We start from the raw sequence: 15104 nt of genomic DNA on the forward strand, positions 1-15104 counted from the left end.
CAAGTACTTACCTCCTGAGCGTATGAGTCGCATGACATTACTTTTCAATGAGTTAACTAAGTAGCTAGTCGTAGACTAATCAGTGACATAATAGTTTCCTCTATTACGTGACTTTGTAAGTGTTACCTTGTAATTGTAACTCGTAAAACAAATTTATTAGATAAAGGTAATAGGCAGGTGTATGACAAAATCATAATAAAACTATAGGTTCGAGTTTCCTCCTCACATTATGTGTCAAGTCACAATCGTAATTACCCAACATGAGTGAGCTGTATTGTGTATAGTTTGACACACAGATATCTGACCCCCTGATTTAAGTGCTTACAATATTTGAATGAGATTTTAAATGGCTGAGCAGTTATCATATAAACAATACTGTCTAAAACATAATTTCAGTGACAGCATGTCAGCGTTATCCAGACATTTTTAAACAGGTCCTAATTATAATAACTTTTAGGCTTTACCATAATACGAAACTATATATACTAGGTACTAACAATCTATATATACAATAACTAAATATACAATCAAGCAAAGTAACCATAATCAGTGGCGTGGCATCAGCTGACCGCTCGATCAATGCACCAACGAAGCTATTAAGGACAACTAGAAATCAATTGGGTCTTTTGAAAGTATTATATTAATATTGCCTCTTCTAGTGATTTCATAACGCGCTTCTAGAAAATACCTGAAGTGAATGAATAGTTAGGTCTATTTGAGCCTTAGACAGTGTCTAAGGCTCGTTTAAGGTCATACAGACATTGGTTACTGGCTCCCTTGGTTGGCTTCTGCCACTGCCGTTAGCAACTGAAAACGTGAATTTATTATAATCTAAGAAAAATAGGAAAACATTATTTACTGACCGCAATTTTTTTTCAAATAGGAATCTGATACATTGAAACTTAAAGCTCAAGCTGTTAAAATTAGAGGTTCTTTTCACTAATCTCTCCCGTAGGAATTCCGGGATAAAACTTTTGCGTTTATAATATTACTAGCTGTTCCCGCGAGCTTCGCTTCGCCTTAAAAAGTTTTCCCGTGGGAACATCGCGATAAAAGTAGCCTGTGTTCTTTTTCAGGGTCTAGACTATCTGTATACCAAATTTCATTCAAATCCGTTCAGTAGTTTTGGCGTGAAAGAGAAACAGACATACAGACAGACACAGTTACCTTCGCATTTATAATATTAGTTAGGATAGAAGGGTAATAACGACGTTACACATAGACATCTATGTATATTCACATGTAAGTTAATACATTCGGTATTGATTCCCGTCGACTCAGTTCAATTAGACTCCATATCAAATGACCATTGTTCAGCAGGGGAGCTAATAATCCATTATTATCTTAATTATTTGGTTTCCATTCCAAGCACGCATCGTGTTTAGCTACAAATAGTCACTTACCTCCAACAATATTTTTCAGAAATCATCATCATCATCACGTTCACGACCTTACGTCCCCACTGCTGGGGCACGGGTCTCCTTCCAAAGAAGGAATTAGGGCCTACACTTTAGGCCTATAGTCCACCACGCTGGCCAAGTGCGGGTTGGTGGACCCCAACAGAAATACCTAACTCCAACAAAATCAAATCTCTTCTCCGCCTTTTTTTTAAGTCTGTTAGAAAAAGAAAGAATAAAGTAAGAGATCGCGTCTTCGCCACCTGTGACAGAATTTACAAATCAAACAGAATCTTAACAAATCTAGAGTGTTTTTTAGTTAATGGGTTTTGCGATTACTTGATTTGGTGTGTAATTTTTATGTATTATACTTACGATTTGATATGGTAAGTACTTTATAAAATGCATTGTAAATTATAATAATCTTTAGGCATAAAAAATAAAATATCGGTTAAAAAAATCGTGACTATTTCAATGTCTTATTTTATCGTCCAATAACAATATTTGAAGTTTCAAACGGTTGTTTTGTATTCCCTTCATAATAAATTAATAATTAATAACTTAATAATAAAAGAGGCTCATATTCATGTTATGAGTATGACCAAGGCACCTTCGTTATATTAAGTACTAGCTGTTCCCGCGCGCTTCGCTTCGCCTTAAAAAGTTTTCCCGTGGGAATTCCGGGATAAAAAGTAGCCTATGTTCTTTCTCAGGGTCTAGACCTTAAGCATACCAAATTTCCTTCAAATCCGTTCAGTAGTTTTGGCGTGAAAGAGTAACAGACAGACAGACAGACAGACAGACAGACAGACAGACACAGTTACTTTCGCATTTATAATATTAGTTAGGATAACCGACTAGAATGGTATCTATTGTGTTTGTTTTTTCCTAGATATTATTGTTACGCTCAGTCATCATTGTATTCAAGTTCTATTCAAGTAATTTTCTCAAAGTTGCACCATTTTATGAGAATCTAGACTAGTAAGGTATTCCACTTGTGGTGTAAAGGTGTGTGAAGGTATATGTTGCCGATTGTTACCTCTAACTCATATTGTTTGCACAAGGTTAAGTAGAAACACGGAATTCCCATTAAGTCTGTAGCTTTGCTATTTTGTAGTGCAAACGCCATGGTGTCAATAGGGCATGCAATACCGCAATACCGGTATTCGTAATACGGGTATCAGGGACAAAATTCACGCTTTTTTCAATACCGGTATTGAAAGTTAATACCGGTATTGAAGTAATACCGGAATTGGACGTTTATAGTATAGGTATTCCTATGTACTGTGTGTAATACTTACTCAATTCTCGTAAAAATCTAATACAAAAAACTGAATTTCATTGCTTTTTCTCGTTTTATTTTGATTTTTGACCTATACGACCTTTAATCACAATATATGCCATTTATTACAAGGAAATCTAATACCGGTATTAATACCGGGATCCCGGTATTGAGTTTCAATACCGGAACTCAATACCGGTATTGAAAATAGTTCCGGTATTGCATGCCCTATGTCAACAACGTAGAGATACGTTAACTTAACGTGTCGTTAACGTTAACTGCCACGACATGACGTTATAGCAGTACGTCTAGCACTAGCACAGGTTTGATAGTTTTTGGTAAACTATAAAGGTTCACATTTTCACGTATACAAAGTGACGCCTCTAGCGGAAATCATCATGAAACTTTTGTCAGATAATGTATGACAGAAGAAAAAGTAAATTTTTTGGTCGGATTGTACTTCATGAACGGCCCTAAGATTTTATTTTCGGTACTTTCCGTCCTTAATTAAATCATGACCTTGTAGTAACTGCCCGCCCTTTCATTGATACTTCGATATACAGGTCATGATGACTCATACTCAACTTGTCACCATCAATGTAATTAAGTATCTCAACCAAATTGATTTATAGAAACCTAAAGACATCGCGTTGTAGACGGTTAAATCTTGTTCCCAGAAAGCAACTACGGTACCACCACCGTCACCATCAATCAACAATCCTTAAGCGTTGTTGTTAATTTTTGGAGGTGTGGTGGTAGCCCCTCTAATTTGTCTTTTCATAATTATGATTGTTATTCGAACTGGCATAACATACGTTTCTATTTGAAGGCAACGCTCCTAAACTACGTTGAAAGAGGGATATTGGTAACTCGTTCACAACTTTGTATGATACGCTGAGAACTCCAGTTAAAACAGGCTTTGTCGAGTTTCCAATCGGACTAATTCATTCATATTTTTTGCATACAAACGTCTTTGTACACACCCAGCCAGAGCAAGAACAGGTTATTAATCGCAATAAGGTGATATAAACCGACGGATTTAAATAATCCCATCTATTAATCGGTCGCGGTGGGGAAGCCTACCTTTGCCTGAGTCAGCGTGTGCAGGGGGGTTAGTCTATTCTGAGGAAAAACGAACGAACGAGAACTGCAGTCGGCTCGTTTAATACAAGAATACAGAGTCCGTCGCTCCTAAACTTAGTTTTTCGTCGTATAGAGTGACCCCCGGAACGTGGGCAACTAGTCACGCCACCAGTCGGTCAACATGTTGTTGAATGTGATCGGCCATTTGCGAAAATATTGACATTTACGTCCTTTTTTGTTTTCACCATGTTATACAAGTGTTTTGAGCTTGTTTTATTTGGTTAGGCACTTTAAAATGTATGTATTCTATTGAGTACCTTTGAATGGTCCACCCGAGCCTGCGTTGTTCTAAGTACAGTACCTCTGTCAAATCCTCATAGTCAGGATAATTAATGTTTAGTTTAGATTAAAAGCATACATGTTGTCTTGCTAAGATAGATAGATAGAATATTCTTTATTTGTACACAAGGATAGATTATACAAAGCTTAAATACAAACACATAGGTACAAAAAAGGCGGTCTTATCACTAAAAGCGATTTTTTCAAGACAACCTTTGGGTGGAAGAATATTTATGTTCAGATAGGGTCAAGTGTACTAAATAATTTATTAATTAACTATAAATACCTACAAACTAAACAATAAACTTACGTGAAATTATACTTCCCTTTTAATATGTTTCCCTTTTAAATATTTAATTGAGTAGCGTTAATCATCATCTAAAAATTATAGAAAGTTCACATGTTTTATTCCCACAGTATACGAACACGAACCTAGTACTTTCGCTAACATTCTTTGTGAAAAAGACTCCAGCTGATATCTCCTGGGTATTGGTAGAGGACTATTTCTAACTTTAGACAATACATAGATTTATTTCAGATGACGATCATGTCGTGTCCTCTACAATATTGTATTTATTGCACAATGACATTACACCTAGTCACCAAGGACTAGTGTTTTTTGCATCACCACCTAAGCGCCCGAATCGTGTTAAGCCTTTTTTACGTTTTATCTCTAGCAAAAACTGGCAATGTCCCGATATGGCTTGTTAGGTAGTTGAGTACATTCTAGACGATTTTGTGTTGATGTAAGCGTTTGTGCCTTTAAAACTGGTTGGGTTACCAGGCGGTGTTGCGTCGGACAACGGTCCACACATCGTTGCAAAATATGTAAAATAATATTTGTAAGTATTTTCATTTCTTCCAATAAGTATCCGTGACTTTCCTATCTTTTACTTCAGGCACATTGATTAAGTAGAGTAACATTTATATGCTTTGGATTATAGTAAGTAGGTGCTTACATAGTTTATGTAAGTAAGGTTTAAAAGTTACTTACCATTAATACACTTAAATACCAGCACCTTTTTTAACAGTTTTTTTTACATTTTTGTGTATAAAATCAGCGCCTCAGAATTAGACCTTGGAACTCATCATCACCTCTAAAATTAGCATTTTTAACTATAATAACTCATATTCGGATCCGCTAACTTAATTTAGGTACTTCTTGCGTGCCTTAGATATTCAATGAGATATGTAATATCTATCAATTAAACATTAAATGAAAATATTGATAGATCTGTAAGATCTTCAACCTAATCATAAGCCTCTGCAATAGCTAAGTAAGTGTGTAAAATGTAAACATGAATATGAATTAAGTACGAAACCGGCCGAACAAACATGTTTGACCACTACACGGAGATCTCCGTGACAACTGAATCCTCGTACTAAAAGTACTCTTCGTTATTATGTGGCCGGAGGTCCCGATGGGTGGTTGCTGCGGCACACGTCATGACGTCACGCGGACTCGATTTCACCATCGAAATGGCGACTCAGGCTGCGCAGGCGCCGCTTTCCCGATAGATAACTATTTATCATTTCTAGCGCTTTAGAATCCTTTACACAAAATGCCCATTTAATTATCATTCTGGCAATTAATACATCGTTAAAGTCCCATTTGAAAAACCAAAACTAAACCACCGGTAACGATATAGTGACAAAGTGATGTAGGTAAAACATCACGGGTCATTCTACAATGGCCATTAACTGGTCATTACTTATTATGTCATGTCGATGTGTTTATTCAGGTCTAGCAGTGGGTGTGTCCGGTATGTCACTGGCTACTGGCCGGTTATTGTGCGTCGCAGTCATATCGCCATTTTGATTTTTTTTCTTCCTATTTTTTGTTAACGCATTCGGTTAGGTTATGTTAACCTCAAACTGTTTGGACCGGGGTGGCAACTTATCTCTTTGTACTGCTGTACGTACAATGGTGTCATAAGTTGTTTGCAATACACAAGAATGTATAGTCGAGACGTCACACAGCTGACCACCCTCGCTTGACATTCCAGGGTGACTCGCAATGTGAGTATGCGTGTTGTGTAACTTTGCATAATTGAGAAAAAGAGGAGTAAATTATCTGCTTTAAGTATGGTTTTAAAAATATGTCATGATTAAGCCTACGTTAAGACTTCAGACATAGATTATTATTTATGCACCCTCTATATATGGCTTTAGACTAATGGTATACTGTATGTATGGAATCTCGAGACTAAATCAGGTTTTAAACCCGAACTATGTTTATTTAGTCTACGTTTTATACATAGTCCCACCGGATACTCGATATTATAATATAACGTGATAACTGTTACAGTGATAGATATAGGCAGTTGGTTAATCACTGGTTTAACCATAATTATTCATGCTCAATACTATGCAATAAGACTAAGAGATTAAGTAAGTACTTACATGAATGAATGAAAAATATCAATGAGAAATTAACAATCCATTCAATACTTACAGATCACTATGCATATTTAAACAGCAGTTTCAGATACTATTATTCAGTATTACGTACTGAAAAACAGGTAAATAAATGTTAAGCCTTATTTCCAGCTATTAGGACCTATAATTGATATAACACACTATCATACTAATAATAATAATAAAATGCTAAATTACACTGTGTAAGTTACTTTCTTTGTTAAATTATTTTCGTCACCATACATTGTGTATTCATATTATATTTTTGTAAAATATACGTTACTAGCTGTCCCCGCGCGCTTCGCTTCGCCTTAAAAAGTTTTCCCGTGGGAATTCCGGGATAAAAAGTAGCCTATGTTCTTTCCCAGGGTCTAGTCCGTATGTATACCAAATTTCATTCAAATCCGTTCAGTAGTTTTGGCGTGAAAGAGTAACAGACAGACAGACAGACAGACAGACACAGTTACTTTCGCATTTATAATATTAGTTAGGATTAGTTAGGATTAGGATTATAGGTAATACCTGTAGGCACTTAGTTGTTGTCAGACGTAATGTTTGCTTATGAATTACCAAAATGTTCCAAACATTTTAGTGACTAACCTCATTACATTAAATATACTTATTTAAAAATATTTAAGTATGAGAAGGCATTTGCATACGTATAGGAATAAATCATGTTCTACAAATTACCAAAAGTAGTATTTCTTTTTTAATTTCGCTATTATTTACCTAGTATTTCAACTGCAGATGCACATACACCCACAAGCAATGAAAAAGTTCCACTAAGATACTAGGTAAGTTGCTATGTCACTTGAACTTTTTCATTTCTCGCGAGTGTACCTACATACATTCAAGTTCTATCTTATTCATAGTATTAATAGCTTTTTTGTGAAACATGTATGGAACTCTATGATTTTTACCATAAGTAAGTACCTATATTGTATATTTTATATTATATGGCCATAATTTGTTTCTTGTCACGCAACTCTCTACACCTTTACAAATAGTGAACATAACCCTAAAACAAACACGTCGGTGTATTTGCAGACATCAAGCTTACAAAATTACTGCAAAAACCATAACTTAAGGGCCTTAATGCCTTTATAATGTAGGTTAGGGCTGCCTTTCCATCGGAGATGTGCTAAGCTACATTGTTGCTATGGATACATTTGATATCCACCAATCATAGTCATTGGTCCACATAGTATCACGTCATAGTCACTGGTCCACGGGTGGAAACAGATTTCTTTCACATTATCGTAGGGCAGCATACATATCTGGTGGAAAGGCACCCTTACAACATCATGTTAGTTGCAAACCTGTCAATCCCGCCTCCTTCGAGTTTTCTCCTAGGCAGTTATTTAAGTTATAAAACCACCAGTCTGACCAGACGAGCTAAAAATAACTCAAAATGCTACCAGCTTAGATCGCGTGATATGTGCATGATGCTATAAAGAAGTTTAATTGGAAAAACTTTACCCAAGTTTGGTCGCTACTAGGTAGGTATTAACACGATTCTCAAATGGAATTGCTTTACCTGAGTAACATTTGGTATGGCATGTAGTAATGAATTTTGATGAGTCTTTTATCGAGGACTTACGAATATATCACCTACCTACCTACAATATACGTTAAAAAACAATAAAATATATTTGCATGCACGGCGCGAGCCTTTACGTATTTATTTTTATAAACTAAAGGAGAATAGTCTTGTTACAGTTGCAAAAATTACTGTAAGTAGTTACAGCTTCAAAATGTTTTAACTGAAGAACAGCATCCTTATTATCAGCAATCGTCCCGTACTGGACATCTCCCAGAACTAAGAGAACAAATAAGAAATTATCCGGTGAAAAAGTAACTACTTACAGTCGTCGAAATATAATAGGCCCGTTTGGACAGCTAGACAAATTTGCTATTTACTCCTGATTTACTTGATGAAATACATAAAAAGACACATAATCTGGCTTATTATTTAACGGCCGAACGAAAAAATTACTTTTAAAGCCCCAAAAGTTACTTATTGTTTAGATTTTTTATGATTTAGGTTTGACACCTGCTGTCATCCCATACATTTTGGAGCTGTGCAAACTGGCCTATTATATTTCGACGACTGTTCGTATACTACTATCTACTATCGTAGAACGTTAGTGAACTGTAGACACATTGAACATTTACATTCCATACAAAGAAAACCTTGGAAACGCGTAAACAAGTCCAGTTTTTGTAAATCAAATTCAGCTCCTTTCATGCTGCAGCCTTCAGAAAACCGGTAGCCGTCTGATAATACCGTTGAGTTTTTCCACTGGAAGTGGACTAAGGTTAGGTTTAATAATAGGCGATGTGGCGACCCTATCTCGTGACTGAGGTAAAGGGACCTAGCCTTGTATGAGTACGTAGAATTTCTCGAATGTTCTGAATTGGTAGGTGCTTGTAATATACTAGAAACGGTATGTATCCATTATTATGTTCCTGGAAGGTGTATCATTCTATCACTTTTTTCAGTTTAGGACACTCGAACAGATAAATATTTATTTTTAAATCGCGTCCGTAACTAAACTTGCAAATAATGAATTCGCAACGTTCCAATGACCCCCTCTTGAAGTTGCAATTAGCATTTTTTTACTGTCTACACTACACGTTTAGATTAGAATAGAATAGAAAACCTTTCTTGACACATTTACTTTTCATGGAAAATATGAATAATAAGAAATGAGCTAATGTGGGACAAGCACAATAACTCAAAACGCTACCAGATATATACCAATAGCTCAAAATGTTACCTATTTATTTAGGTACATCTAGTTATATGGGGTTGCACTGAGTCCACGGGAATTCTTAGTAAACTTCAAGGATATTTTATGTTTTGTGCTTTGAGTTGGTTTTATTAACCACTAGCTGTTCCCGCCCGCTTCGCTTCGCTGTAAAAAGTTTTCCCGTGGGAATTCCGGAATAAAATGTAGCCTCTTTCTCATTCTTTCCCAGGGTCTAGACCGTATGTATACCAAATTTCATTCAAATCCGTTAGGTAGTTTTGGCGTGAAAGAGTAACAGACAGACAGACAGACACAGTTACTTTCGCATTTATAATATTATAGTTAGGATTATGTTTTAGTTACTTTCCAACTAGGTATACCTAGGAGGCTATCCACCATTATCTGGCAGATATCTGAAGTAAACCGACCTTGCTCCAGCTCCAGACATCACTGCCATGATCACGAATAATCACGATCATATGACACAGTGATCAGAAACCTGAAGGTTAAGTCGAGATAATAAGAAACGGAAGAAACAATTAGTGTTTCCGAGTAATGCTGGTGTTTAGAGTTTACCGAGATATACCTAGGGCCACTTGCACAAAGATATAAAATCGAGATTTAGTGTCAAATGTCGAACGCCAATCCGTAAAATGTATGGCCTAAATCGAGTTTTAACACTAAATCTAGATTTAATATGTTTATGCAAGTTGCCCTAAGTGCCCCCTAGTCCTATTACGGATGCTAAGTTTAACGTAACGTTCGTATTAAATAACGAACTATTTATTTAACCGCCGGTTATCTACGGGACATTCTGAAAACTTCAATTTTAAAATGTCTGGCTATGCCAACAAGTATAATGGCAAAACGTAATATTTTTGTGAAATATCGTATACTCAATATTAAGCTGTAAGTACCTTATACGTTTTTGTCTGGCTATTGACGTTATCATTTATCAATAACATGCTAACTACCAGCAGCACAGATAAACGTATCCTGCTGCATATTTTTTATACCTCAAAGTAATTTTACATAGCTAAGTGTGTGATACTCATGTAGGTACTTATAATGACATTAGTGCACTCGGGATTACATACTTAAAAGGGTGTTAGTATTTAAGTTATGCCTAGGTTACCTTATTGTTTACTGGATGCCCTCGGTCTTGCCCATCTGCCTGTGGCAATGATCATGGTATTTTAGTACTTATGTATACGATATATCATTATTTTATGTTCTTATTTTATATTAGTGTTAGTTTAATTTGTATAACGAATTAGTCTTCTGTAATGTTGTACAATATTAGTAAATAAATAAATAAAAATAAATAAATAATAAATTATTATTTTATGTAGGTGCGCTTGCCAATTTATTTAATTAAAACGGCCTTGTGAGTTATATGGTACTAACCTGAAATGAATAAATCATGAAAAAACCTCCGTGATTTTTAGGTATGTATGTTGCTACCTGGATCGTACATAAGAACTCTGTGTAGGGTACAATGGGTTGAGTTTATCTGAACAAAAACTTTTTATGAATTCCCGTAGCGTCGAAACAAAATGAATATGTAAAGCTGGTAAACTGGCATACATGGAGATGTTACATAGTCCGGCGCAGGCGGTGGCGACATGCGTTAGGACATGGCGTGAATACATAAACAAGTAAATAAAATGCCAGCTAAAAATAAATAAAGATCTAAATTAGGTACTGGGCTATGTAAATGAAGATTAAACATGGAAACCTGCTGCATAGGTCTAGCATTAGTCAGCGACTGACTTAGGTAGTTAGGTAGGTTATACTTGGGTGTAGGTTGGTAATATGCCAAAGGTACCCACTTATAATGTAACCTAATTTAGTATCATACTTAATTGTGCAATTAGGCAGAATGTTATGTGGTTTTTTTTCATGTAGGTATTGGACGGATGACGTGGGAAAACTAATTTAAAAATGAATTGCGAAAGCCTAATTGGGAAGTTAAGTGCGGACTAAAAACACGTTAAAATAATGTTGGCTATTAGCCAGTAAGTACTTAGTTCTTTACAAAATTATGACTTTTGCATTTGTTCTGACTGGAAATAGAAACAAAAGGCTGATATGATACGTCTCTGGTAATAACATTGTAGTTGTAATGGAGATGGATAGGTATAATTATAATTACTTACACGAGCATTCAGAAGATTTTAGAAAGAAAACAATGGAGGTATAGGGGTAAAAATAAGTCATCCAATGAAATTATCGTTCTACTTGGATTCACAATTATTTCCTCAATATTCGTTATCAAATTCATTGTAAATTCAAACACAAAGTTAACATAACATTGAATAAATTACCAACCTATACCTCACGCTTAATCATGGTAGGTAGTAGATCATGCACAATTAATGACTTCATCTTGATGGGACCGTAATGTCTGTCTTCTTCTTTCGTATGAATGCATAGCTAATCCCACAAACAAGTTCCAGAAATGTGAGACCAAAATGTGTCGACAAACACTAGACAGCTTCAAGAGTTTGTCTCCGTGATGTAAGAATTAAAGCCAACCTGAATAGCGTCATTCGCTGACTGCCCAGGGTCCGCCGAACGTATAATATAATAAATAAATAAATGTGGCCGTGTGTGGGGACATCTCACACACGGCCACCCGACCCCAAGCTAGGTGGGACCTGTGTTATAGGTGTCGGACAACTGATATATCTACACAAATACATAGATAAATATTGAATATGTAAACGACAACCAGACACAAGGCAAACACAAATGTTTGCCCTGGGCGGGATTCGAACCCGCGGCCCTCAGCTTCGGAAGCAGCTTCACTACCGCCTTAGCTACGGTGCCGTCTAATAAAGTACTGTCCTGTAGCTCAGGAAGTCTCCTTTCGTTCACCATACCTTTACTTCCATTACCAACCCAATCATCGTGTTCCACCATCTCACCTCCCTCATCTCACATTCCAGGAGTCACTATTCGACTGGGAGCGAGGGCAGACGGACGTGCACGCGCCGGCGCCCGTGGCGGGGGCTCCGGTCCGCAAGTGGAGCGCCAGCAGCCCCGCCGCGCAGGACACCTCCACTGACCAGGCCGTCGGCGCCAGCGGCGGCGGGAACGCCACTGATGCGTGCAAGCTGTTTATTGTAAGTGTGGAATGAGTCTTTATAAGCTGTGCTGTGTCTTTGAAGTCAGTATAGGCTGGCTGGTTAAGACCCCGTGATCTATGTAGTGTAGTGAGTTGACTCATTCAAAATTTCTGATATGCCACGATTATTATTACAGTCGGCAACAGAAATAAAGGCTGATAATCCCGACGCTGACATGTGCCAATGAGTTCTTTGTATTTAAGTACAATGTATACCATCGCTCTTACGGTGAAGGAAAACATCGTGAGGAAACCTACATATCTAGATTTAGCACATCAACATTATTACGGACCTAAACTGCAATATGTCAACAACAGTTTACAATCGAATCTCTAATCAAACACAGCTGCAGAGGCAATGATCATTAACTGCGCACGCGTCACCGTGACATGACGTGAGCATCGCACAATGGCCGTCTGCTAATGATAGCCTGGTGATGGCTGCAGGGCAATTGGGGTCAACAGCTGAACGACCATGTGGATCACTCGGCTACCTGATGCCCCGATGCTAATGAGTAAATAGTCTATTTGTGCAGTTCAATAGGTAGATTCAATAGAGCTCGTCTGTGGTGTTTGGATGACGAAGATTCTTGATACAACAACTTCCTTGTGATAAGATTGACGGACTTAGTAATAAGCTGAGTGGAGATAGTGGAATAACTCAAGTAATTTTAGTCTTAGTTTAAGTAACTTTAGGACCTCTTCATTTTAAATCGGCCTTTTGCAATTTTCTACTAGTTCTCTGCAACAGCCCCATATGTGATGCCCACTTATCCCTTTCCTTCCGGGAACTTAAGCAAAAAGTAATTTCGCCGTCACCGTTTTGGTCTAGGTTCCTTAGGGCCCTAATTTTTACCCTCATCCGTGCTGCAACCCGAACACCACAACCGCTGTATAACCCAGAAAGCCCTTAACCTCTCAACTCCCCATTCCAGTACATCGGCGAGTCCAAGAGCCCGATCTGGCGGCTGTCATTATGCGGGGCCAACGCGGCCGCCGTGGCCGCGCGCGCCGGCACCAAGCTGTTGCCCCCGCGGGTGCGCCTCGTGTGGAACCCCCCCACCACCCCCTACCACCACACGGAGAAGCTGAGGCTGGTGGTTACCGCTGTTAATAGTGGTGAGTTATTTTATGAAAATATGTATTTTTTTCGTTGACATCATAGGGCAACAGCTTAAAAGGTGTTAATAAGGTAATATATTTTACCTCCTTTTTCGATAGGGCTAGATAGCAAACTGTAGCAGTTTAGCGGGTAGCACGGGCTCGTTATCAAAAATGGGGTAAGACACAACAATACTTTTGTCTTTTTTCTGCCTCCATGGTTTCGGATTGGAAAAGCTTCAGTTCGTTCCTATAGCCAGTGAAAAGTATGACAGATGATATAAATAGGCGTAAAATGCCGAGGACAAACTTGTGCTAGCTGAGTGAGGCTTAGCACAAGTACCCTAATTTGAATATCTATAGAATTTTACTACTCTTGGAAGTCAATAACTCATAAGCACGTGTATCTAGAATTACAATTTAAAGATCTATTCTATTCTATTCTATTCTCTGTGGGGGTGTCAGTACCTGCACCTGGCTCTCTCGAGTGGAACCTTTGTGCATATCCCCTAGGTCTAAACTGCCTTCCTAAGCTTGGACCATTTCCCACCACGCTGGTCCACTGCGGGTTGGTGGGTTCACATATCTAGATGTGCTAAGTCTAGATATGCAGGTTTCCTCACGATGTTTTCCTTCACCGTAAGAGCGATGGTATACATTGTACTTAAATTCAGAAAAGAACTCATTGGTACATGTCAGTGCCGGGATTCGAACCCGCATCTCTGGCGTGAGAAGCGGGCGCTTACCCGACTGAGCTACCACCGCTCTGCCAATTTAAAGATCAATCAATCATCGTTTTATCAAGACAGTCTTCCGCTCTCTAGGGAAATAATTTATAGGTACGGGTAATTTTCAACATTGATAAATCACTTGATTAGTAAACAATAGGGAAATAAACGCAATGAGCCATAACTTGATGAAGACGACAAAATTCCCATTGAATTAATTAACTTTGGAAACGCTAACGACACTTGGTTGTTTCAATGTAAATGCAATGGGAAACAGACAAGAATCTTCTAGAATATACGTAGGTAAATATTACTAGTAAATAAACCCATTCAACTTGAAATAACCTACATACCTACTGGGTATGCATGTAGGCACATAATATAATTTGAATCACAATTTATCAACAGCAAAACTTAGATGACCCGTATCGATACTAAGATCCAATATCTACAACCAAAATTACTTAAAATAACGCTTTCTAGTCATTCCACTTTCATCATCAGCCAATAATCATCCACTGCTGGACATAGGCCTCTCCCAAGGAGCGCCACAACACTCGGTCCTCGGCCTTCCTCCTCCAACCACTACCCGCCACCCGCCTAAGGTCGTCAGTCCAGCGGGCAGGAGGGCGTCCCACGCTGCGTTTGCCTGTTCGTTGTCTCCACTCGAGAACTCGTCTACCCCAACGGTTATCGGTTCTTCGGCAGATATGACCAGCCCACTGCCACTTCAGCTTGCATATTTTGACAGCTATGTCGGTAACCTTAGTCCTCTGACGGATAATCCCAAGCATAGCTCTCTCCATAGCACGCTGAGCGACTTTAAATCGGTGGACCAGTCCTACCGTCAGTGTCCACGTCTCTGCACCATAC

At 38.0% G+C, this 15104-nt stretch overlaps 1 protein-coding gene across 4 annotated transcripts in view; it reads left to right on the forward strand.

Moving 5' to 3' along the window:
• Positions 1 to 15104, forward strand: part of LOC105380763 — a 31720-nt gene that overhangs the window by 12957 nt on the left and 3659 nt on the right. For all 4 annotated transcript variants that reach the window (XM_048625661.1, XM_048625663.1, XM_038108205.2 and 1 more), the window contains exons 3-4: positions 12224 to 12400; positions 13338 to 13521. In XM_048625661.1, coding sequence (XP_048481618.1) covers positions 12224 to 12400; positions 13338 to 13521 — 361 coding nt within the window. The remainder of the gene's footprint in view (positions 1 to 12223; positions 12401 to 13337; positions 13522 to 15104) is intronic.

The sequence above is a fragment of the Plutella xylostella genome, chromosome 15 (genome assembly GCF_932276165.1).
Source record: "Plutella xylostella chromosome 15, ilPluXylo3.1, whole genome shotgun sequence".
NCBI lineage: Eukaryota > Metazoa > Arthropoda > Insecta > Lepidoptera > Plutellidae > Plutella > Plutella xylostella.